The sequence below is a fragment of the Aotus nancymaae genome, unplaced genomic scaffold, assembly GCF_030222135.1.
Source record: "Aotus nancymaae isolate 86718 unplaced genomic scaffold, 86718_ANA_hifiasm-v0.15.2.pri h1tg000059l, whole genome shotgun sequence".
NCBI classification, from domain to species: Eukaryota; Metazoa; Chordata; class Mammalia; order Primates; family Aotidae; genus Aotus; species Aotus nancymaae.
The window spans coordinates 57,460,518-57,487,630 of NW_026988473.1; the positions used below are offsets into that span (position 1 = coordinate 57,460,518).

Here is a 27,113-nt window from a genome sequence, read left to right on the forward strand (position 1 = left end):
GATCTCAGCCTCAGTGACTATGGGCAGTATTTTTCTTTGTAGCTCTGGGCCATACCCACTCCTTTATGTTCAAGGAAGAGGAATAAGATAATATGAAGCATGCCCTGGCATTAACTATGCTCTGCTTCACCAAGGGGGCTAATGATGAGTGTAATGTGGTAGAAGCTGTAACCTGGAACTATGACTACCAGGAGATTACTTACAGTCCCTGTGGTCAACCTCAAGTTGTCCTGTCAACCCAAGTTACAATATGCAATGATGTTTCTGAGGAAGAGAAGGAAGCTGAGTTGTGCCCCACCCTTCCTGCCAAAAAACAGTGGGGATAAACCCTATCCCTCATTGTTTAGCCAGCTGCCTGCTACATATGCCATATACCATCTTCCTGGACAAGATTCAAGAATTCTGAATGTCTCTCCTCTGATGAATAGGAGAGTCTGGGGTGAGGGGGTGAGTGGAAGGCACTTGGGCCAGTGCTAAAAGAAAAGGAGGCTTGTTCTCCATAAGGCCCTGGTGTTCTGGTCTTATACTATGTCTAGTGCTTACCTTTTCTCTAGGGGTGGGAAGCACTCTGAACTTCTATCCTGACTCTCTCTCCTCATCTGCCTATGAAGACTGGAAGTCAGTATCCAAAACTCAGGACTACACATTTTTTACATTTTTTGGATGAAGGTTGAAATAAAATGGTGTAGGATGTTTTGCAAAAAAAAAAAAAAAAAAAGAATTAAGTAAAATAATAAAATAATGACAAACTGGGTACAGGAACTCCGGTGGTTACTCAACAGTATGCTGAAGGGTACAAAAAAAAAATAGGCGCATCTTCCTGGGGTGTTAATTTTACCAGACAGTAAATAATTTAAAGCATTTGTTTTACAGAAAACAAGAACTACATAATGGTGCCTTAAGGCAAAATCCTTATGAATTTTGAAGATAAGACACAGACTTCATATAACTTTTAACCTTGGAGTAGCTGCCGTGGGCTATTCACTCCCCCATCAATCCAGAGGTGAATTCATTCTCCTCTGATAGCGGGTACACTTTGGTAGAGAAGTTTCCAAAACATGGTGTATGGCCCATAATGGACCTCAATAAACAGCAACCATTATTGTTAATAATAGATACCGGTTATAATAAACCCATCCACTGGAGGAACAAACTGGGTGGGGAAGAGGTCCTCTCTACCCAGACACCCTTTTTTTTCCCCAAGCTCTGGACACCTCTCCGGTTCCTGACTAGAATCCCTGTGATTCCATGGGAAGTAGAACTCTGGGAAGCTGGCCAATTCTGACCCCAAATGCTAAGGAGTTCTCTTTGAAAGATAGATGAGCACTAGTAAAGTTACTAATCTCAACAACCTCTTGGGGACTCAGCCTACAAGCAGTTAACCCTCAAGATAAGAATAGTCAGTCCAAAGATCAATGCAGCTCTACCCATGACTAGATCTGTCACATTTAAAAGGTTCTTCCAGATCAATTATCTCCTTAAAGTCCCACAAACAAGTGATAGATAAGGTAGGTACTATTATTCCTGTCTTTATAGAGGAGGCAACTGAGGCCCTTGGAAGTAAAGTAACTTATTAAAGTTTTTAGAGACAGAGCCAGGAGTCAGACTCCAGTCTTGAGACTTCAAGAATAGGCACTCCCCACTATATTAAGCAACAGAAGTCATTTCAATAAGAATCTATGCAGCACAGTCAAAAGCTCTTCCAGTCCTGTGTCAACATCCCACTGATTTTCAGCTGTATTCAGGGCCACAAAAATTGTATTACCATTGATTAAGAACCACACATAACTAATAGAAAATTAAATTAAACTCCAAGAGCTTAATTAGCAGGAAAAGAGAAGTCACTCACTGGTGGTAGCTACGGCTATACCTAACCTTTCATAAGATACTTATGAACAGGCTTTCATGGTCTATTGAGCTTGCTCAGGAACGTCAGAAGCTCCAAAGAAAGAAGCTCTGGACTGTCACTGTAGGAGAGGGCTCTGAGTAAGGGTACTGAGCTCACCTCATCTTATCTGTTCCTGAACGCTTCATTAACACCCGGATTAATTAATTAACATTAATTCCAAGAAGGGGCATAGGAAATTACATTCACAAGAAGATGCAAAAGAAACAGACTAAGGGAAGGAAAGAGTCAGCCAGTTATTTATAATAAAAGAGATCTAACAAAAATTTAAAGATTAACAGCCAGTTTGTTAGAGCTAAAAGAGAAATTACTAAACAACTCATATAAGCCCCTCATAGCCTGGATGGGAAAGTGAAGGCAAGAGAAGTGGGTAGTGCTTGTCAAGTGTCTCCCAGTTGTTAGTAGCAGAATCAGAATTACAAGTTAGTAACTCCTCCTCTCATGCTTCAAGATCCATGCTTCCCTTCTCAGAAGCCTTTCCCGACACCAACCTCTTGATAGGGACAGGGGGCAGAGAAATTCTCAGCAGAAAAGAGCAGGTCCCCAGTGAAACCCCACCCTCAAGCCGAAAAGCCTGAAACCATGGCCCAAAGTGATAACTTATATCCCTGTTTTCCTGCTCAAATGTTACCTTTTCCTAAACCACCTGTGGTCCACCCACCTCCCCGCATCATGTGCCTATAAAAACTCCAGATTCAGCTAGTAGATGGAACTATCTCCCAGCTGAATGGAGAGAAGTGGCTTGACTTCAGAGGGACAGCCTGACAGCGTAACTTCCGAGAAGAATCTAGCTGGAGATGGCTGGACTTCAGGAGAAGATTACCTAGCCGCTCTGTCCTCTTTTCAGCCCTGCTTCCTGCTGAGAGCCACTTTCATCAGCAATAAAATCCCCTGCATTTACCACCTGTCAATTCATTTGTGAGACTTCATTTTTCCTGGATGCCAGACAAGAGCTGGGGAGCCACAAGTATGGACACAAAAAGGCTGGCACACTGGCCCTTTGTACTCGCTGGTGGAAGGCAGCCTCACACAAAAAGGAAAAGGGCCCACTGAGCTGTTAACACTTAAGCCATCCATGGACAGCAGAGCTAAAAGAGCACTGTAACTGAGGCTTCAGGAGTCGCAGGCACCCCCACCTGGACACTGTCTTGGGGCCTACACAGAGTTCTCTGCTGCTGGAGCTCAAAAGCGGCTGGCTGGATCCTGTACTCGCCTACTACTCCCTCCCACAAAGGGTTGAGCAAGGCAAGCTGAATAAGCAGAGTCTGTTCCTGCCAGCACCCAAAAGCACTTGCTCCAGTTCCTGCACTGGTTCACTCACACGCTCCCTCCCACAAGGGGTAGACAAGGGCAGGCTGAGTAAAGGAGGCATCCCTGTCACCCGTCGCAACTCCTGCGACGGGGTCAAGAAAATATCCTGCTTCACTGTGACAGAGTTGTGGCCCTCCATACACACCATGCTTCCACAGCAATTTATACATCTATTTATTATGTTAGGCTTTTGGAATATAGTGGCACATCCCTCTGAGATAGCATATGTCTTAGTATATTCTGTCTTCTTACACTCCTGTTTTTCCATTTCTTAGATCTGTGCTGGTTAAGGTGAAGTCTAAGGAGGGACCACATGCACAAAGGACAATCACTGTGTGGATGAGTCTTTATAAAACTGGTAATCTTACAATTTAAAGAACAGAGTATATAACAAAATTGGAAGGTCAGAATTCATCCAGTCCAGTTCATTTAGGCCCCCTCCTGTGGCAGTAGAATCTTTCTCACCTGGATACCTAATCTCTAAAATAGGCAGAAGCAGATCTCTACTGGAGGGGAAGAGAGCATTTATGTAAAATAGGCAGAAGCAGATCTCTACTGGAGGGGAAGACAGCATTTATGTGGCTTACTCCTTTCTTTTTAACAGCTCCTAGGCATCTTGAGGCACAATCTCCTAATTTTCTGAAAAGGAAACAACTAAAATAAAGGAACTTTTTAATTCTAGGCTCTCCCTTTATTCAGCATGGAACAAAGGAAAAAATAGGGCCTTTGGAGCCAGGCAAACTGGAAGGAAATCTTCTATGACCTTGGAAAAGTCATTTGACTTCTCTGCATCCGTTTTTTAACTGATGAGTTTTTTAACATCTATCTTCTAGTGATGTCATGAAGATTAAATGAAATCAAATATATAAAGCATCCAGCTTGTGCCTAGTACAAGTTCAATAAATAGCCACCATAGAATTGCTCTTACTTCAATCAGGGCTGGAACCTGGTATTCCCTAGAGCTCTGTTCAGTAATCCTGCTACCATCAAAGATTGGCTTACCAGAGAAATGATGTGATTACCAGCACCCCAGAGGGTGGCAAAGCAGGTTTAAAATACCTTGATGCAAAACCTTAAATAAAATCTCTCCAGACATAAGCACCAACCTAAATATTAATTCAAAACTCTCAGCATGGTAATGAGTAAAGATTTTTCCTCCTACCAGGGCAGAAGACAGGCAAGAAAGTGAGCTACAGGACAATTTTCCATCATTTATAGAAATATGCCAATGACTGAATATACTGCTATGTCTTGAGCTAATTGTGAGAATCCATCATTGTGAACAGATACATAGAAAGCATGTCTCCCACTGTCATGCAGGGTGATGACTATTCTTTATTTGCAAAGAATAGTGTGATATAGCAAGACTTTAGCCAGAAAAAGAAAAAAAAATGCTTACCTGATACTTTCTTTTATGCAACGGCAACAAACTACATGACACTGACAGTTTTTTGTTGTTATTGTTTTAAGAATACCTACATTGGGAATGAAGTTATGGACAAAGGCAGAATAGGAAAAGAGTTGCCTATTGTCCATAGAAATCCTCCACCTAAACAACTATTGAGCCAGCAGAAACTATCTGAAGTAACTATTTTGGAATTCTAGAGTCTAATCAGAACACTTGCAGTATCCAGAGGGAGGGTTGGATAAAGACGCTAGTAAAATTTTCAGAAAATTTCAGCCTTTTGCCCAGTGGCTACCATCCCAAGTCCGTGGTGCAAATTGCTGAAGCTGGATGGGCCATAAGGACCTTGGCCTCCAAATATGGGGGTTACACATTCTGACTATTAGTTTTGATCACTGAGACGCCAGCACAGAGGCTGACAGCCATGGTTTCAACCTCCACTGGCCAAAGCAGATTTCAAGATATTTACAAGAACAGATGAATGAATAAACAAACATCGTACAATCCTACTTATATGAAATATCTAGAATAGGCAAATTCATAGAAACAGAAAAAGCGAAGTACAATGGCTCATTCCTGTAATTCTAGTGACTTGGGAGACTAAGGTGGAACAGTTGCTTGAAGCCAGAAGTTTGAGACCAGCTGGGCAACAGAGAGAGATCACTTATTTAAAAAAATTTTTTTTTAGTGAGCTATGAACGCACCACTGCACTTCAACCTAGGGGACAGTGAAATTCCATCTCATAAGAAAAAGAAAAAAAAGAAATAGAAAGATTAGGGGTTACCAGGGGCTAGAGGGAGGGCAAAAGAGGAGTAAAAGAGAAGTTATTGTTTAATGGTTACAGAATTTCTGTTAATGAAAAAGTTCTGAAAATAGTGGGGATATTTACACAACATTGTGAATTTACTTAATGTCACTGAATTACATACTTAAAAATGGTTAAAATTGGCCCAGTGCAATGGCTCATGCCTGTAATCCAGCACTTTGGGAGGCTGAAGTAACAGGATCAACTTGAGCCCAAGAGATGGAGGCTGCAGGAGCTGACTGTGCTACTATACTCCAGCCTAGGTGACAAAAAATAAATAAAAATAAAAAATTTTTAGAAGGTTAAAATGGTAAATTTTGTATTACATATATTTTAGCATAATAAATTTTTCACAAGCATACCCATATTTCATATAAGCTGGCTTTTATAAGCTATAGGACCTTGAGAAAGTTATTTAACAGTTGAACCTTATCCCCTCATATGTAAAATGATAATAGCTCTCCCTTGAAGGAGTATCATGAAAACTGGAGAAAATGTTTGTAAGTGCCTGGCACTCCATTGACAGCAATTAATGGTAGTTATTACTATAATAATTAACAGCAACAATAAAATTTGTATAAATCAATAAGGATAATAATTTAATTCAACATATATTTAATGAACTAACTGCCTCCTCTGTTCTAGGCACAGGAAGTACATGATTTCTGCCCTCAAGGAGCTCACAGTCTAGAAAAACATACAAATAAACAACTTTTTGTAGAGAACAGGAAGCCAAGGAGAATTTAGGAGCAAAAAAATAATAACCCAACAACAGCAATACTTCTTTGTTTGGGAGAAAAAGTTATTATTCTTTACAGAGGTGGAAAATCATTTTGTAACCCAGGAAAGTACATCGGTCACAAGCAAACATGTAGTTTATTGTGCATGATTCTTGCCCCAATAAGGTTTAATCCATCTGTTTTTAGCATCACACACAGTATCAGAGACAGATAAAAAATCACTGCTTATATGCACTACAAAACCCAGAGAGGACTTGCCTGACACTTTGGTGGAAAGGAAAGACCTTGGATTTCTGAATCTTTCCTCATCTGTAAAATAAATGTTCTAATAGAAATTTCTACTTCACAGTACTATTATAAGGATTAAATGAGATCACAAATGGTAATTTTAAGTTGTAAAGTATTGTGCTTCTTATGTATTACCATATGGGGTTTTGTGAGTCTTTGTTCTCACATGCTTCTGAAAATTTTTTTTTTTTTTTTTTTTTTAAGACGGAGTTTCGCTCTTGTTACCTAGGCTGGAGTGCAATGGCGCGATCTTGGCTCACCGCAACCTCCGACTCCTGGGTTCAGGCAATTCTCCTGCCTCAGCCTCCTGAGTAGCTGGGATTACAGGCACGCGCCACCATGCCCAGCTAATTTTTTGTATTTTTAGTAGAGACGGGGTTTCACCATGTTGACCAGGATGGTCTCGATCTCTTGACCTCGTGATCCACCCGCCTTGGCCTCCCAAAGTGCTGGGATTACAGGCGTGAGCCACCGCGCCCGGCCTGCTTCTGAGAAAATTTGTCATAGGAGAGTCAAATTTTGTTTTTGTTTTGTTTTGTTTTGTTTTGTTTTGTTTTTAGAGATGGGTTCTTGCTCTGTCACCCAGGCTGCAGTGCAGTGGCATAATCACGGCTCACTGCAGCCTGAACCTCCTGGGCTCAAGCAATGCTCCCACGGTAGTCTCCTGAGTAGTTGGGACAACAGATATGTTCCAACATGTCCAGCCAATTTTTTAGTTTTTTGCAGAAATGAGCAGGCTGGTCACATTTTATTTTTAAAAATCAATTCTCCTAAGCAAAGCAGCTGCCACTCAAAATGAGCTAGCCCAAGGCTGACTACATAGGTAATAAGAAGTTTGAAGACAGCTTTTTCTTGCTAAATAGCTCAAAGGAATTGTCAGGCTTCCACTAACGTTGTTCTAAAAAAGAATATTTGCTATAAAGCAAGTAGGCAAGGGAAGAGGGTCTCTTGTTTTCTCTGAGGGTCTCTGCTGTCTCCATGACTTAAAAACAGAAAAGTCTCCCTGTTCCATCTGGTCCATCCAGAGGGGTTGACCAGTCATAACAGATAATCCAAATGAAATTTTTATTCACCTACAAAGCAGAAAAAAATCTCTCCCACACTGGCTACCTGTCCCAGACTCTCCTTGCCATATCAGAGGGCTACTCATTAGCAAGGATAAACAAATCACAGGAGTCTTTTCCTCAAACCCATCTTATACTTCTCTGTTGTGACTTCCTTCACTCATTAGTCTCATCTCCTTCCTTTTATTTCTTTCTTCTTCCCTCTTTCTTCCTTCAAAATTTACTGACAGCCAACTCTGCACCAGTCCCTGTGCTAGGTGCTGGGGACGTAATGATGACAAATAATAAACAAAGGCTACTAAAGCTTTTTTATTTTCTTTTTTTGAGACAAAGTTTCACTCTGTCACCCGGGATGGAGTGCAGTGGCACAATCTCAGCTCACTGCAACCTCCACCTCCTGGGTTCAAGTGAACCTCCTGCCTCAGCCTCCCAGGTAGCTGAGATTACAGGCATACCACCACACCTGGCTAATTTTTTTGTATTTTTAGTAGAGATGGGGTTTCACCATGTTGGTCAGGCTAGTCTTGAACTCCTGACCTCAAATGATCTGTCTGCCTTAGCCTTCCAAAGTGCTGGGATTATAGGAGTGAGCCACTGTACCTGGCTAATTCTTTAATAACTAATAAGAGCCTAACTACATGCCAAATGCTTTACACATATTATGTCACTTAATCAAAGCACTTTTTTTTTTGAGATGGAGTCTTGCTTTGTCGCCCAGGCTGGAATACAGTGGCATGATCTCGGCTCACTGCAACCTCTGCCTCCTGAGTTGAAGAGATTCTCCAGCCTCAGCCTCCCCAGTAGCTGGGACTATAGGTATGTGCCACTATGCCTGACTAATTTTTGTATTTTTAGTAGAGACAGGGTTTCACTATGTTGGCCAGGCTGGTCTCGAATTCCTGACCTCAGATAATCCACCCACCTTGGCCTCCCAAAGAGCTGGGATTACAGGTGTGAGTCACTGTGCCCAGCCCATCAAAACACTTTTGAAGTAAGCAGATACTATTATCCCTACTTTGTAGAGGATATCCCTACTCAGAGAGGTTGGAAATGACCAAAGATGATAGAATTACCTTGTTTAAAGAAATCTAACGAAGTGTCTTGGAAATTAAAAAGCAGCTAAAAGGTGAGTAGAAAGAGAACTAGATTGACTGCCAGAGGTCTGGGTTCTACCTCCAGCTTTGACATCTATCTGTCCATTCATTTGTTGAAACACTAGTCAATATTCATGGCATGCAGGGGCCTAGCTGCGTATTAGAGATACAGGAATAAATCAGATACTGAATTCACTGTCAATCTTTTTTATTAAGACAAGGTTTCCACTCTGTCACCCAGGCTTGGGTGCAATGGTATAAGCATGGCTCACCACAGCCTTGACCTCCTGGGCTCAAGTGGCCCTCCTGAGTACCTCCAACTACAGGCAGGTGCCACCACGCCCAGCTAATTTTTAAATTTTTTATAGAGATGAGGTCTTGCCATGTTGCCAAGTTTGAGACTTGCCATGTAGTCTCAAACTCCTGGCCTCAAGAGATCCTCCTGCCTCAGCCTCTTAAAGTGCTGGGATTGTAGGTATGAGCCATGGCGCATGGCCCACTGTGAATCCTAATATGTGCTTTCCTTAGGCACTTATTAGACTTCATGTTTCTCATCTAAGAATAGGGTTGGATTTGATGGTCTCTAACAATCTTATAATTCTAAATAAAAACATAATACCAGCCACCAGCTGGACTGAGAATATAGATAAATAGGATGAGCAGGAGATGCGCTGGAGATATCTAAATGCTCAGGTCATAAAAACTTTCTATTGCAAGCTAAGGAGTTTGGACTTTATCCAAAGGACAGTGAAGAGTAATTGAAGGGTTTTAAGCACTGGAGTGATGTCAAATTTTCAAGAGAGAAAAATGATTATGGCTGTTATGTAAAGAATGGACTGGGGACAGGGTATATGACAGGAGTTAGGAAGTCCAGTTAAGAGGCAACTTAAATAATCCCAGAAAGAGTAATCATGACCTGAATGATAATAGTGGGAAGAATGGTGAAGAAAGGTCTAATCTAAGAAATGTAAGAAAGGTTTTTTGAAAATAAATAAGATATTTCATATCCATTATGATGGCTATTATTTAAAGACAGAAAAAAATAAGCACTGGCAAAGCTGTGCAGAAACCGAAACTTTTATAAACCACAAAGGAGAATGTAAAATGGTGCAGCCACTAGGAAAGCAGTATGGCAGTTTCTCAAAAAATTAAAAACAGAATTACTGTATGACACAGCAATTCCATTTCTGGATATATACCCAAAAGAACGGAAAGCAAGGTCTTTAAGAGATATTTGTACATCCATGTTCATAGCAGCATTATTTACAATAGCCCAAAGGCTGAAGCAACCCAAGTGTCCACATGCCACTGCATGCAGTATGTATATACAATGGAATATTATTCAGTCTAAAAAGGAAGGAAATCCTGACACACTGATAAGTGAAATAAGCCAGTCACACAGGGACAAATACTACATGATTTCATTTATATGAGCATTTAGACTAGTCAAATTCAGAGATAGTAAGTAGACTGGTGATTGCCAGGAGCTGGGGGGAGGGTGAAATGAAGAGTTATTGTTTAATGGGTACTGAACATCAGTTTTGCAGGATGAAAGGAGTTCTGTGGACCAATAGTGATGACAGTTGCAAAACAGTATGAATGCACTTAATGCCACTGAATAGTACACATAAAAATGGCCAGGTGAGGTGGCTCATGCCAGTAATCTCAGCATTTTGGGAGGCAGAGGCAGGTAGATCACCAGAGGTCAGGAGTTTTAAAACTCACTGCAATCTTCACCTCCCAGGTTCAAGCTATTTTCCTGCCTCAGCCTCCCGAGTACCTGAGACTACAAGTGCACACCACCATGCCCAGCTAATTTTGTATTTTTAGTAGAGACGGGGGTTTCACCATGTTGGCCAGGCTGGTCTTGATCTCCTGACCTCGTGATCCATCTGCCTCGGTCTCCCAAAGTGCTGGGATTACAGGTGTGAACCACTGTGCCTGGCCAACATCAACTTTTAATGGGCGAGCAGGGAAAGAAAAGCCTGAAAGGAGACAAATTCAGTAACAGTTGGAGAGGAAGAAAGGAAAAACAAACAAAAAATAAATAATTATGGTCAATGAAAATTATGGAGGTAATGAAAGCTTGCTTCAAGAAAGGAGTTGGGTGTCAAATGATATAGAAGGGTCAGGCTGGATGCTGTGGCTCACGCCTGTAATCCCAACACTTTGGGAGTCCAAGGCAGGCGGACCACTAGTTTGAGGAGTTTGAGACCAGCCTGGCCAATATGGTGAAACCCCGTCTCTACTAAAAATATAAAAATTAGCTGGTTTGGTGGCCTGCACCTGTAGTCCCAGCTACTCAGGAGGCTAAGGCAGAAGAATCGCTTGAACCCAGGAGGCAGAGGTTGCAGTGAGCCAAGATCGTGCCACTGCATTCCAGCCTCGGCAACAGAGCAAGGCCCCGTCTCAAAAAAAAAGAAAAAAAAAGAGTCAAATTAGGATAAAGACTATAAAGAGTCCACTGGATTTAACCACAAGGAGATTATATTCATTAGAACAGTTAATAAGAATTCTCTTTAGACATTCTTCTTCAACCATAAGCGAAAAGTAAGTAAGTGACCTTGGAGTTCTCTCCTGAGCAGAGAGCAGTTTGAACATCAAAGTGGGGGCTGCTAGAGCAGTTTCGGGAATTAGAATCCATTTTCCAGGCTCATCTGAGACCCTAATCACTGGAGTGTCCAAGACATAGCCATGAATGCTAGAACAGTAAAAGTACTTACTTTGTAACTAGGGTTGGTTTGGGCTCTGCTATACAATGTGACCTTGGAGAAGCTTATCTCAATCATTTCATCTGGAAAATAAAGACTATCTTCCAGAATTGTTATAAAAAAAAAAAAAGAGGGGAAGAATCCCACAAATTTCTTCGCAAAGAATAAACAAAGTATAAATGTCAGGTAATCAAGACCTCCAACAGGTGATCCTAGGATTTATGCAATTTATGCAAAGGAATGTAAACTGGGCAAGGTTCATTGCAGAGAAAAATTTTACTTTTTAATCTTACTGATACAGCAGATAATTCATTATATCTGCAGACTGTCAGCTTCATTAATTATTCAGGTCCTCTAGCTGATAAACTGTCAAATACAAATATGCTTCTTAAACTGACTCTATGTTTTTAGGCAAAAGCAGCAATAAGAAAAAAAGAAACCCACCACTGGTTAAAAAAAAAGATGGTAGTCTTTGAACAGATTAATTTCCTAGCCTTCTAACCTTGAAGAGTTGTATCTTTTGTTAGGGTACCTGTAGCATTTTGACCTATGTTTGCTACTGGCTGAAACCAGGATATTCATTAAGGGTCAACACAGGAGGAGTCAGAAAGAGTACCTGAACTGGAGTGGGCTACCAGAGGAATGTGAAGTGGCCACAACACGATGAAGGGAAGGGAGGATGCTTGTTATTTTGTGGTAGAGAGACCATGAATACACAGACCCAGATGGGGAGACACAGGTTCCAGACCCAACCACACTTTCTTCAAAACACTTCTTATACTCTTTTCATCTATAAAATGATGGATTCATTTAGGGGCTTCATCTCTCATTTTAGAATTATTTTCTAATTGTGTTTTGGTAACTTCATCACAAGTTGGTGACTAGCTCTGTTACATTTATTACTCTCAGCTGTCTTGTGAGGAAGGCATTCCTAACCCTGTTTTATCTTCTTCTTTTTTTTTTTTTTTGAGACGGGAGTTTCGCTCTTGTTACCCAAGCTGGAGTGCAATGGCGCGATCTCGGCTCACCGCAACCTCCGCCTCCTGGGTTCAGGCAATTCTCCTGCCTCAGCCTCCCGAGTAGCTGGGATTACAGGCACGCACCACCATGCCCAGCTAATTTTTTGTATTTTTAGTAGAGATGGGGTTTCACCATGTTGACCAGGATGGTCTCGATCTTCTTCTTTTTTTTTTTTAAGCAAATGATAGATTGAGGCCCAGAAAGTTTGATAACTTATCTGATGTCACACAGCTCTTAAGTGGCAGAATCGGGTCTGTAATCTAAGTCACTAATTCTATGTCCCATGCTGTTTTCCCAGTAGGTATATACTCATCACTATGCATTAAAACAACCATTAACTGAGTGTCCACTATGAGCCAGGCATGACACCAGAAGCTTTATAAACATTTTCATTGACTACAAACCAACCATCTTACAGGCCATTATACCATTTTACAGTCGAGGAAGCAGATTCAGAAAGATTACTCAACCAAAGTTTCCATAGCTAACTAGTGACAGAGAGACAGAGACTAGATTTCAGCCGAGATCTGACAGACTCTAGAACACATATTAGATCTCTGGGTGATGCTTAGACACTGACACAATCAGAACATTTTAGAAAAGAAGAGAAAAGAAACAAAAGAAAAGAATGTTGAGGTCTTGATTACACTCCAAAATTCTAGCAGAAAAACCTTTATGAAGCCTTTAGAAAAAGAAATGCCTGGTCTCTAAACAGCCCACCGTCATGGTGAATCTAGGTAAAGGGTATTCAAGTGTTCACTGCACTCATTATCTGTCCTAGTCAGCTTGAGGTGCTATAACAAAATACCACGCACTGGGTGGTTTAAACAACAGACATTTATCTCTCAAAGTTCTGGAGAGTGGAAGTCCAAGATTAGGGTGCCAGCCTAATGACTCCCTTCCTTGCTTGCAGATGGTTACCTTCTTGCTGTGTCATTACATAGCAGAAAGAGCTCTGGTGTCTCTTCTAAAGGAACTAATCTCATCATGAAGGCCCAACCCTCATGACTTCATCTAAACCTACAGCGGTTCCATCTCCGATTACCATCCCATTGGGGATTAAGGGTTTCAACATATAGATTTTGGAAGGACACAAACATTCAGTTCATAATATATAGTCTATCTTAAGCATTTGAAAGTATATGGCATATTACATTCTCTAAATTCACTCTGCCAAAATATATAAGGAGCTAGTTATACCCATGTTATAGGATTGCTGCAGTATAAAAATAGGTATTTTCTGTAAAATACTGAGCTCAAGTTTTGGCACACAGTAAGTACTCAGTAAAGGGGCTTTAAAAGGGAGAGAGAAAGAAAGAACACTGTCAATTGGCTAGAAGACAGCTGCTTACTGGAATACATTGTACCACAAAGCTATATTTTATTTCCCATCTCCAGATTTCAAGAAAATTTCAAACCAGCAGTGTTTCCGACTCCTCTGTTCCCTGTGGCCACCATCCCATTGCCTTTGAGGCAGATGACACCACAATGGACTCGACCCCTTGAACTCTTGCCCTCCTGAGCCTACCCCAAATTGCTGGCCAGGAACAGGCTTCTAGCTCCTCAAAGGGAAGGTTTCCTAGTCTTACAAACTGAAAAGACAACCCTCTCACTTAGTTTCTCACGGGGAACAGAGAAAGCAGCACATATTTTAAGATAGATTAGCTTACTATAAAAGAAAGGACATATACTTTGAAATCACAAAGACCTGAGTTCAAATATTTCCTCATCCCTTAGAAGCTATATACATTAGTCAAGTCACATGACCTGAATTAAACTACCATAGTTATCTATAAAAACTATAGCATTTATGATTAATAAGATTATAATATATATAGTACCTAGTATGTTCTTACCAAATGATAATACTTTTTAACATAATCATTATTACTAACAATACATTTACTCTAATGCACTATATTTGGCATTTGTTTATAAATTATCTTCACTTAGATCTTTCATTCCCAGTAATGCAGAAGAAAAATAACCTGAAAATCTGCCTACTGCATAATACCTAGAAAAGCTGGATGAAGTATAACAAACATCCAACACTTAGGCAGAGTTGAGATTTTAAGAAAGAAAAAGAAATCCCTACTACTCAAAAAATGAAGAGGAAACTAAAAATCAGGAAGTCTATGTGGTGAGCTGATGTTGGGCTGCTTTGGGAAGATTTTTTAGTCAGGCACTCAAAGGGCTTGCTTTTTATAGCCACCAGGGGTAGGAGATAGGCTGTGGGCCCTGGAGCAGCAGAGCTGCAACTCAAGTTCCCCTGCATAAAGCTGGGACCTTGGAGGAGTCATATTGTCAGTTTAAAAAAAGAAAAAAAATCCAAAAGTACAGAGATACAACAGGCAAGCTTGAGTTAAAAAATAAAAAGTCTCCCTGCAAATTTGAAAACTTGGCCTGTGTGAAGTCTGAATTTATACTACTTAATGTGGAGTTTATACTATCTGTGTGGTCCTAGAATCGACAGCAGGGAAATGAAATTAAAACAGTTCTAAGCTCATAATATTCCTTGGTGATTAGTAGAAACAAAAAAAGATCCTCCTTTCCTCCAGAGGAGTACAAATTATATTGTTTGATTCTCACAACTGTCCTATGAAATAGATATTTTGTCCCATTTCCAGAATTATCTATTATGAAATAGATAATATTATTCCAGTTTATCAAAGAAATTAAGTCTGGGGAGGTTAGGGCAAGTTGTCCAAAGTCACCCAGCTATTCTCTGATAGAGCTGGGATTTGAACCTGGTTGCTGTCCAGTCAGTCAAAACACATTACCAAATCCTACTATGTGCCAAGCAGAGATAAAGTCTGTTCCCTTTCCAATTTTGGAAGTTTGGAAAATTATGTTGACAAAGTCAACTCCCCTTCCAGATTTGCACTGCTTAATCTTTGTGCAAATCAATGGATAAATGCAACTGTTCTCTTCCTTCTCTAGTTTAGCAACTTATTAAGAATGAAGGCAGCCAGGATCAAAGCAAACAGGAATCCAAAGCCCCACAGGGTTCTCCTGGGCTCTGTCTGCCAAAGCAGTTCAGTCCCCTCTGGCAAAGGAACTTAGGTTGCTGGAGCACCCTGAACTGCAAAGGGGAGAAGCAACAAGCTCTATGAGCTAGTAGGGTGTCAGGTACTGCCCCATGAGTCCTTGTTACTGGAAATTAATTTTGTTAGAATAAATATACAAATAGGAATTCAAACAGAAAATATCTACTGTTAAGGTTAAGTAATAAGGTCAATGAAACTGTTGTGATAAACATGTGAAATAGAAAGTTAGGAATAACAGCTACAGTTACATCAGGCTCAACCTCCAATATATTTCTGAATGGTAATTTGGTTGCATAGCATTGAGAAAATCCTGATTTAAAAACATAAGTACATGCAAATGGTAGCATTAAAAAAAATTACCATGCATTCTTAGAAGCTTAACACACTGATCATCTAACACGTCTTCATGTTTTACAAAAATAGTTCTCAATATTTTAAAATAATCAAATCAAATGTTTGCGGACTCTCTAAAACACTCTCCTATATTTTTGTAGAATAAAGTTTAGAAACAACCAGACAACGGATTCTCTGCCATCTTTCCACTGGAACTCAGACCTATCTTCTGATATCATATACCTCCAAAGTCATTCAACAAGTTATCTCGTAATGTCTTTAACCACCATTTCTCGAGAGCCATTCTCATACTACTCACCCGTGTAGGCCATGTTCTTAGGGTTGCCATAAGGAGCCCCAGGCTGCACGGGGCTGTAAACAGGGTTCATTGTGGAAGATTGAGGATCCTACAGAGAAAACAAAGAAAACAGCACTGATTATTGATTGTTCATTCTTCCCGACATCAGCTTCTCCTCTATAATCTTCAGTTTTCGCTGAAAGGAAAGCATCAGAGTGTAGTGGAAAGAAGACTAAATAAAAAAGCCAGTTTGTCTTTACCTGGCCCTCTGCTAAATACTTTCCCCATTTTAGAGATGAAGATAGTGAGGAGCAAGGAAGTGATATAACTTGCCCAATGCCAACCCAGGAATTTTGGCTCTCAGTTCAGTGTTAGTCCCACTATCCCACAGACAGCTCTGGCACTAGTATACTAGGTGGCACTGGCCACGTCACTTTCCCTGTCTGGACTTCAATTTACTGACATAAAGTGAATTAGTTTAAGATCTCTGAGGTCCTTTCTAAGTCTAATGTTGCTAGTCTAGAAGCTGGAAAAGGATATGCTTTCTACAGTTCACTAGTGGAGCTTGGTGCCTGGTGATGAGCAAACAGACTGCTGGAGGGAAAAGCAGCATCTCATCTGTCCCTTACACCTGTAGAGGAAGATACCAGTTACCAGCAGCTTCAAAAACAAAAAAGAGAATTTGTTCCCACTGATCATTTTAATGCAAACAAGGAAATATAGCTAGGATTTCTCTCCAAATTTATTCAAGGGAAAGAAATAAACTTGGAAATTTGTGTGCAATAAGTATCACCTGCACAAGTGCTCTGTTAATTATCTTAATGAAGCACATTCTCCATTCTGATTAATGGAAGATCTGTCATTAAGCTCTATTAGCCAGACAATTTGTCCCACCTTGTTTAGGGAGCCTTTCCTTACCATATAGCCTGACACATTTGAAAACGTGTCTCCAAATATATTATTTACACATTATAAAAACCAAACAATTCCTTCCTAACTAGGTTCACAAGATGGGCATTTTTTTAGGTCAGTAAATTCTCTTGTATCACTTCAAAATAGGAAACAAGTCAAATGTTGAAGGCAGCCAGTGAACAGCTGGCATGACAACTGCTTTGTGATTAGTCTGTCTAGGGTTCAAAAATGAGTAGTGGAGAAAAGGTGGGCTACCAAGGAGAGGAAGCTGGGGCCATCAGATAAGCAAAAGGGAAAATGCCACTGGCCAATTTCAGAGGACAGAACTTCCTAAAACGTACATAATGTGTAGCCCTGGCAAAGCACCCCAGGGCAACAAGCTAGATAAAATGACCATCGGCCAACAAACTGAAACTAGAATAACTTGAGGATGAAAGTTAAAGGAGTTATATATATTTCAGTTAAACTTAACGAAAAATATATTTTCTCAGCCAGAGTTACCTAAAAATATACTCAAGTAACATACATTCTTTCTCTAAATAAAAGCACTCTCCTCACAGAGTACTGAGACATTAATAATTAAAAGAGATCATAGATGTTAAAATAAATTGCAAACTGTGAAGTGATATGCAGATATAAACAATGATGATGTGACAATGTTGTTCAAGTGACAACACAGAGACTACTTGTACTCTTTCTAGCTTTGGGTCTCTCTTCTACCCAACCAGTTCTCTGCCTGGTAAGTCAGGGTGAGGAAGATTGATAAAATGTTTGAAAGTGTCTCCCCAGAAAGCATGTGCTGGAAACTTCATAACCATTTTAACAGTAATTAAGAGGTGGGACTGTTAAAAGGTGATTAGGCCATGACGGATCTGCCCTGATGAATGGGTTAATGCCATTATTGCAGGAGTGGGTTTATCATGGTGGGTGCGGGTTCCTTATAAAAAGATGAGTTTGGTCCCTTCTTGCTCTCTATCACCCTCTTTATGCCCTTCTGGTCTTCCACCATGGGATGACACAGCAAGAAGGTCCTTGACAGATGCTTGCACCCTCATATTGGACTTCCCAGCCTCCAAAACTATGAGCCAATACATTTCCATTCATTATGAATTACCCAGTCTGTGGTATTCTGCTATAGCAGCACAAAAAGGACTAAGATAAGTGCTAAGCAGTACAACTTGCCCTGTAAACATCTGAGCACTCTCCTACTGAGAAGACACTCTGTGTTGCTGATTGGACAAAGTACAAAATTGCTTTTCATAACCAAAGAAACTAATCAGCTTTGAAACTGGTCTCCTGCTGCTCCAAAATGAGAACCACTGCCACTGGAAGAGATCTCGCCTGGGGTAGCACTCCTAAAAGCATCAATTCCAGTCTCAACTAATGACTGACAGAAATGAGATCTGCCAGGGTTTCAAAATTTAGAATATGACAGCCACTTTTAGGGAGCTTCTCAAGGGTAGACAGGATTCCCAGCTTCTAAGGGAAGGTTGGCCTTTTATAACAAAATCTATATACTGTTAATAGTTTCAGGGACAGGCTAAAAATGAGTAGGAAGATCACAAACTCTACTATCAGGCAGATTTAGGTTCAAATCCTAGAACTGCCACAGACCACGATGGGATCACAGGGTAGTTCCTTAACTTCTGAGCCTCTGTTTCCTCTAACCTCAAAATGGGGGAAAAAACAAAAACCATACTTTGTAATAAAATTTTTTAAATGACAGGTTTATTAAAGTAAAATTTACATATAGTAAAATTTTATCCCTTTTAGGTATATAGTTCTATGAGCCCCTGAAAAATGTATTCAGTTGTACAAACACCACCACAATCAAGATATAAAGTATTTTCATTACCCCAAAAAGTTCTCTTATCATTTGTAGTTAATACCACCCCACCTTCTTCAAAAGCCTTACAAATAAAATCCAAACTCTTTCACATGGTATACAAAATCCTTTATGCTCTATCTGGGATGGGGCTCAGAAATCTGTGTATTTATGTTCCCAAGAAGATTTTGATGCCCAGTTTGAGGGTCATGCCTTCTTTCCCAAATGCCATTTCTCTCATATAGGCTGTCTAGAGGAAGTGAGATACAGCAGACAACAAGAACAAAAACTTCTGCTTACGTGCTAGTTGGAAGGAAGAAGAAAGAGACATTTTTTTTTTCAAGTGAAAGATATATCAGATGGCAATAAAAACTGTAAAGCAGGGGTTCCCAACCCTGGGACCATGGACTGGCATCAGTCCACAGCCTGTTAGGAACCAGGCAGCACAGCAGGAAGTGAGAGGCAGGCAAGCAAGCATTACTGCCTGAGCACACCTCCTGTTGGATCGACAGCAGCATTAGATTTTCACAGGAGTGTGAACCCTACTGTGAACTGCACATATGAGGGAATCTAGGTTGTGTGCTCCTTGTGAAAATCTAATGCCCCCACAGCCCCATCCCCACACACATCCCCAGTCTGTGGAAAAATTGTCCCTGGTGCCAAAAAGGCTAGGGGCTACTGCTGTAAAGAAATCCACTCAGGCTGCTTAGGGAGTGCTAAGGGCAGGTGTTGCTAATTTAAAGAAGATGATTAGATAAAGTGTCACTGAGTGACATCTGAGCAAAGACCTGAATAAGTTGAAAGGGTAAGCCATGGAGGTCTCTGAGAAGAAACTGTCCAAGCAGAGGAAACAGCAAATGCAAATGCCCCAAAGTAGAAGCATTTTTGAGAAACAGCTTAGAGGCCAGTTTAGCTGAAGTGAAGTAAATGAAGAGGAAGAATAGGAAGGAAGATCAGACAGGTGATGAAGTCTAAATCACGCAGGGCCTTGTAGGCCACTATATGGACTTTCTTTTTATTCTAAATAAGATGGAAAGCCACTGGATTGTTTTGCAAAGAAGAGTGAAATCATTTGTCTTCATTTTAAGAAGAGGTAGATTGTGCTGAGATCAGACAGCAGGAAAGCAAGAAGAGAAGTAGGCTAATCAGGAGGTTTTAGAAACAGTTCAGATGAAAGATGATGTGGTCAAACTAGGGTAATAGCAGTGATGATGGTGGTAGAAACTAGTCATACTTTTTATATTTTGAAGATCAAGCTGACAGGAATTGCTAATGGATTTAATATAAGGTATGAGAGGAAGAAAGACATCAAGAATGATGCCAAGTTTTAAGAAACTGGAATAATAAAAATCCCATTTATTGGTAAGAACTATGAGAGGAGTAGGTTTTGGGTGAAGAACAGAAATCTGGATTTGGACTTAGATTGGAGCTGCCTAAGAATTCTGCTTAGAACAATGTTTGATATACAATAAGCACCCTATAAAAGGTTAACCATTAGCACTATCATAAATATATTAGTTCTTTGGTGGTTCTGTGGAGGTTAAAAAAAAAAAAGGAGAAAAGAAAAATAAATATTACCTCTACTACCAGCAGCTACCATTTACTGAACACCTACCATGTGACAGGTACTATGCTAAGGTCTTATTAAGTCCCTGTAAGTCTATAATATTTCCAAAGTAAGTACTATTTTTATTACATTACAGATAAGTAAACTTAAGTTCAAAGAAATTAAGTCACTAGCCCAAGATCTCATAACTAAGAAGTGAGGAAAAGCCAATTTCAAAGCCAGTTCTTTTTGATTTCAATGTCCAAGTTACTTTCACTGTACTAGATGAGTCTCCCAGGCTCCCTAGGCCCTAACCCAGTACTAGGTTCACCTCTGGAACATCAGACCTCAAATCCTTGTTGAACTCAAGAGCCTGAGTGCTATTCTTGAACCCTAACAGATCCCAACATGGAGGCAGTTCATATCTACCACAATATCTGGCACCTGCTGGGTCACTGCTGGGGACCATGGGCAGTTACAACAGAATAAAAGCACTGCCTGCTTGACTTCTCCTCCTGCCAGCTTCCTAGAATCTTAGCTATCATATGCTACTCATTTGACCTGATTTCACTTTGAATGTAAAACAAACTTAGGGGTACCCACTGTGCAAGACCTGCCTACCTGTCTCTCCAGAGTCAAGCATGGAGGTGACCCTACTTCCTGAGAATGAACCATAGTAAGCCTACATTACTTGCATCAGCAAATACAACCCTGCAAGGGCTTCTCATCTTATCCATAATAAAATTCCAAGTCCTTATAAAAGCAAATAAGGCCTTCTATGATCTGGCCTTACGTGCCTACCTCTCTGGTTGCAACTTCTACTACTATCTTTTTGTTTTCTTCACTTCAATCACAATGACTTCCTTGTTGTTCCCTGAACACACCATACATGCATGTGTCTCTAGGTCTTTGCACTTACTTTTTCCCCACACCTAGAATGCCCTTCTCCCCAGATATCCAAATGGCATAGTCTCTGACTTCATTCAGGTCTCTGCTCAAATGTCACCTTATCAGAAATGCCTTCCTTAACCAACTTATCTAAAATAGGTTCTCCACATGCTATTATTCTCTGTTCTCTCATCATTTTTTACTTTTTTTTTTTTTTTTTTTCGAGACAGAGTTTCACTCTGTTGCCCAGGCTGGAGTGCAGTGGCATGATCTTGGCTCACTCCAACCTCTGCCTCCCAAGTTCAAGCAATTCTCCTGCCTCAGCCTCCCAAGTATCTGGGATTACCAGCGCTTGCCACCGTGCCCAACTAATTTTTGTATTTTTAGTAGAGACCAGGTTTCACCATGTTGGCCAGGCTGGTCTCAAACTCCTGACCTCAAGTGATCCACCCACCTCGGCCTCCCAAAGCGCTGGGATTACAGGCATGAGCCACCGTGCCCGGCTTACTTTTCTTATTGATAGCTATTTTAGTCTGTTTTGTGCTGCTATAACAGAATACTTGAAACTGAGTAATTAATAATGAACAGAAATTTCTTTCTCACAGTTCTGGAGCATGGGAAGTCAAGGGGACAGCATCTGGCAAGGGCCTTCTTGCTGCATCATCCTATGGCAGAAAGTGGAAGGACAAGAGAAAGAATCTATTCCTGAAAGCCTTTTTAAAAAATTAATTTTTTAAAAGAGATAGGGTCTCATTATGTTGTTCAGGCTGGGTTGCAATGTCTATTCACAGGCATAATTATAGCACACTACAGCTTCAAACTGCTGGGCTCAAGTGATCCTCCTGCCTTAGTTTCCCAAGTAGCTCCCTGAAAGCTGGCTTCTCAAAAGCCTCTTTAAAAAGACATTAAGCCCACCTCTGAGGACAGGGCCCCCAGAGCCTAATTACCTTGTAAAGGCCCACCTCCCCATGGCCAACATGGTGAAACCCCATCTCTACTAAAATACAAAAAATTAGCCAGGCATGGAGGCACATGCCTGTAGTCCCAGCTACTTGGGAAGCTGAGGCAGGGGAATGGCTTGAACCCAGGAGGCACAGGTTGCAGTGAGCCGAGATCGCGCCACTGTACTCCAGCCTGGTGACAGAGCAGGACTCCATCTCAAAAAAACAAACAAAAAAAAGGCTCACCTCCCAATACTATTACATGAGCAATTAAATTTCCACATAAGTTTTAGAGAGGACAAACATTGAAACCATTGCAACATGTATTACTGTCTGACGTATTTTCTCGTTTAGTCTTTCCCCCATTAGAGTAAGGTCCATGCGAATGAGGATTCTGTTTGTCTTGCATCCCCAGTACACAGAATATTACCCGGCACAAAGCAGGCACTAAATACATACTAGTTGAATGAACAATGAACCATCTTTCATGCTTCTTCAAAATAAAACTGTGAAAAACACGTCAGGATGTTTGGCATTTCTTGGCATATCCCAATCAACATTTTGGCTCCACATCTCTCCAGCAGCTACTTCCAATGCCCAGAGAAGCCTCTACTGGGAGCTCATCCTGGGTAAAATAAGCAATGGTAAGGCCCAGCAGTTGCATGATGTGTGAGAGAGAAAAGAGAGGTGCAAAAGATTCCTCCTGGTGAAGCTGATTTTTCACTTCTAGACTTCTAACCACTGTTCTGCAAATTGCTTCCTGCTACCCTCAAAACACCTGAACTATTTCTTTCAAAATAACAAAATCTATGACCATTAAATGACAAGCAAAAAAGCCCAGAAATTAAAGATAAATACCTGCAAGTAATATTTGCACAATAGGCTACAGTGTTTAAAATTGGTGTTTTAGTTTGCAAACTACTACACTTTGCAAACTAAAATGGTAAAATTATTTGAAAATGAATTTTCAAATAATTTTACCACTTACACAGTGCTTTAGAGTTTACAATGAGATTTTAACCATTATCTTGCTTGGTTCTTTGAAGTAAGCAATGCAAAGATTATAAATTTCATTTGACAGACCAAGAAATTAAAGCTTAAAGATTTAATGTCTTCTGGGATAGATACTGTTGGGAAAGGAAAAAGAGAGTGTTTGCCCAAAAGAGGCTATGGTCTAGCTAGAAAAGTTTAAAAATTAAATAAAAATTAAGGTGCCAAAACTAATAGAAGGAGGGGGAACTTCTGGAACAAAGTGCTTAGCAAACCCTTTACCACAAAAGCAAAAATAAAGTGAGACGAAATAGTGTGAAAAAAAAAAAACATTTTAGGGCAAATATGAAATGTCTATTCAATAAAAACTTCCGAACCATATTAAGAACAGTGAAAGTCTGTCCTGTGGCTGCCCATATCCCAATCCCCAGCTTCATAGGGGGCCTGCTACTAAGGCAGGCTAGACCAGGCTAAAAGGACTACTGCTACCAGAGTGGGCTGATTTAATTTGAAACTAAGCATAGAAAATCCTATGCCCAGAGTCATTGTCAAAAACAATAGTGAGACAATCTGGGGAACAATAGCAAATAATCCAGGAAGGCCACTGTTGCAGCTATTTTGAGGTCATAATACTAGTTGGTGCAGGCAACAGACCTCCAGATTAAGCCAGAAATTTTAAGGGAGTTCTGGGGAACACAACCACCATAGTGGGTCTTGATAAACTTTCATAGGATCCCTAGTGGTATGTAGAGAGGGTCTTCTCTATCTTCTAATCATGGGTGAATTTAAGGCCTTGAACATACCGAAACTAAAAGCTAGAGCATAACTGTAAATTGCTTGAATTTTCAATGCATTCCCCAAACCATATACAGATCTACTGGTAAAGGGTGGAAGACTTCCTGGCCTTGGTTTAAGCAGAACTCCTGATTAAACGTTGGATGGTCACTAATCTATGCCAACCCAGCGGTGACCTTTAGGAAGCCAAGTTTAAAAATTAAAAAGGTAATTAAAAAAATATGGCCAGAGACATCAGAAATCACACTGCAAAGGAGACAAACTCTACAGAAGAGTCTAAGCAAGTCACTAAACAAACCCCAGCAACAACCACCCCTGCTGCAGCGGGGGCAGAGTGAAATCAAAATCAAGAGTTGCTACAATATATTATCTAAAGTATGTAGTTTTCAACAATACCAACAAAATCATGAAACATGCAAAGAAACAATAAAGTATGTCCCATTTGTGGGGGAAAAAAACAGGTAACAGATTTTGTTCTTTCAGGGGTCTAGATATTAGAATCAGCAGATAAATATTTCAAAGCAGCTATTATAAATGTTAAAAAACAAAAGAAAACTGCACTTAAAGAATTAAAGAAAAGCATAATGATAATAACTTATCAAATAGAGAATATCAATAAATAAAAAATATAAAAATAGAAAGAGCCAAATGGAAATTATATTCTGAAATGAATCATTTAAGAGAGGCTCAGAAGCAAATGTGAGCTGGCAGAAGAATCACTGAACTTGAAGACAGATCAATAAAAATTATACAATCTGGGAAACAAAGAGAAAAAATAAAGAAAAATAAACTGAGAAACTAGCAAGCAAACCAAAATACAAGCATAAGAGTCACAGAGGGCCGGGCGCGGTGGCTCACGCCTGTAATCCCAGCACTTTGGGAGGCCGAGGCGGGTGGGTCACGAGGTCAACAGATCGAGACCATCTTGGTCAACATGGTGAAACCCGTCTCTACTAAAAATACAAAAAATTAGCTGGGCATGGTGGTGTGTGCCTGTAATCCCAGCTACTCAGGAGGCTGAGGCGGGAGAATTGCCTGAACCCAGGAGGCGGAGGTTGCGGTGAGCCGAGACCACGCCATTGCACTCCAGCCTGGGTAACAAGAGCGAAACTCTGTCTCAAAAAAAAAAAAAAAGAGTTGCAGAAAGAGGAGAGAAAGAAAATTCGGTGGGAAAAATGGGAATCCTATGCAGCCATTAAAAAATAAAAAACAAAATCATGTCCTCTGCAGCAACATGGATGCAGCTGGAGGTCATTATCTTAAGCAAATTAACCCAGGAACACAAAACCAAATACCACATATTCTCACTATTTATAAGTGGGAGCTAAACATTGAGTACACATAGGCACAATTATGAGAACAACAGACAGTAGGGCCTACTTGAGCAGGGAGGGTTGAAGGAGTGTATTAAAAAAAAAAACTGTTGGGTACTATGCTCACTACCTGGGTGATGAAACCATTTGTACACGAAATCCCAGTGACACGCAATTTATCCATCTAACAAATCTGCACATGTAATTCCTGAACCTAAAATACAAGCTGAGGGGGAAGAAAAAGAAATTTATATAGTAAATTGAAAAATAAAAAAAGAAGAAGAAGAAGATATAATGTCCAAAAACTTCCCAAATTTGATTAAGACAACAACAACACATATTACACTACACATCCAAGAAATACAATCAACTTCAAGTTGGATAAACACAAAAAGATCCATAACTGGACACATTGTAGTAAAACTCCTAAAAATCAAAGAGAAAATGTCTAAAGTGGCAAGATAAAACAACTCATCAGATAAAAGGAAATAACGATAAGATTAATAGCTGACTGGAGGCCAAAAGACAGGAGGATGGTATATTCAATGTGTGGAAAAAACAAACAAAAAACCTGTCAACCAAAAATCCTAAATCCAGCATAACTATCCTTTGAAACTGAAGTCAAAATAAACACATTCCCAGATAAATAACTGAGATAATTCATTGCTAGCAACCTGCCTTTCAAAAAATACAAAAGAAATACTATTTATGACTGAAAGGAATTGATACTAGACAGTAATTGAAGTCCACACACAAAAATAAACAGCACCAGGAAAGCTGATGTGTAGATATATAAAAAGAAAGTATAAATATTTTTCCTGTTACCTGGCTTAAAAGGCAACTGCATAAAACAATTAACTATAAAACCGAATTGTTGGCCTTATAATACATAAAGATATCATTTATACAAAAACAAGAGTCCAAAGTAAAGAAGTATGGGAATGCTGCCATATGAGAGCAACATTTCTACATTTTACTGAATTATATTAGTTTGTATCTGAAATAGATTGTAATAAATTCAATAAGTTATAATAAATTAAGATACATATTCAATCCCCAAAGCAACCAGTAAGAAAATAAATTTAAAAATTTAAAATATCAACAGTATCAATAAAAAGGAACAAACTACTGATACATGTCACAACATGGATTAACCTTGAAAATATTAGGCTAAGTAGAAGAAGCCAGGGTAAAAGAACACATATTGCATGATTCCATTTATGTGAAATGTTCAGAAAAGACAAATCTGTACAGGCAAACACTAGATTTCTGATCATCTGGGACTCAGAGTAGGAATGGCGATTGATTGCAGACAGAAGCAAGAGATTTCTTTGGTGCAAAAAAAGGTCTAAAATGATTTTTGGTGGTTACACAATTCTGTAAATTACTAAAAAGCACTGTACACTTAAAATGAGTACATTTATCATATATAAATTATACCTCAATAAAGCTGCTAAAAATACAAATTGGTGATTCAAGAAATAGTTACAAATTTTTAATAAGCTTAAAGAAATTAAGTCTTTATCATATGTAAATTATACCTCAATAAAGCTGCTGAAAATACAAACTGGTGATTCAAGAAATAGTTACAAATTTTTAATAAGCTTAAATAAAGTCATTTACTTCAGCACCTTCATTTTATATAAACAAACACTTGCTGTGCCAGGCCCTGCATAAAGCATTACAGATTCAAGGGTAACAGGGCACAACTTCTGTACCTAGGGTATTTATATGAGGTAAACAGCCTTGGAATTAAGAGCAATATAGTACTGTTGTTATACAGAAAGCTAAAGTTTAAAGAAAAAAACAACTAAAGGGGAGTGATGGGGGAGTAGGTGGGCAGTGCTGTGACTGCCACTAGATGACAATGTGCTCAGTTA

General features: G+C 39.8%; 1 protein-coding gene across 10 annotated transcripts in view; it reads right to left on the reverse strand.

Annotated features, from left to right (window-relative positions):
- FAM168A (family with sequence similarity 168 member A) overlaps positions 1 to 27,113 on the reverse strand; it is a 168,228-nt gene that overhangs the window by 48,740 nt on the left and 92,375 nt on the right. For all 10 annotated transcript variants that reach the window (XM_064365276.1, XM_012456948.2, XM_012456940.3 and 7 more), the window contains one exon: positions 16,045 to 16,132. In XM_064365276.1, coding sequence (XP_064221346.1) covers positions 16,045 to 16,114 — 70 coding nt within the window. In that variant the 5' untranslated portion in view covers positions 16,115 to 16,132. The remainder of the gene's footprint in view (positions 1 to 16,044; positions 16,133 to 27,113) is intronic.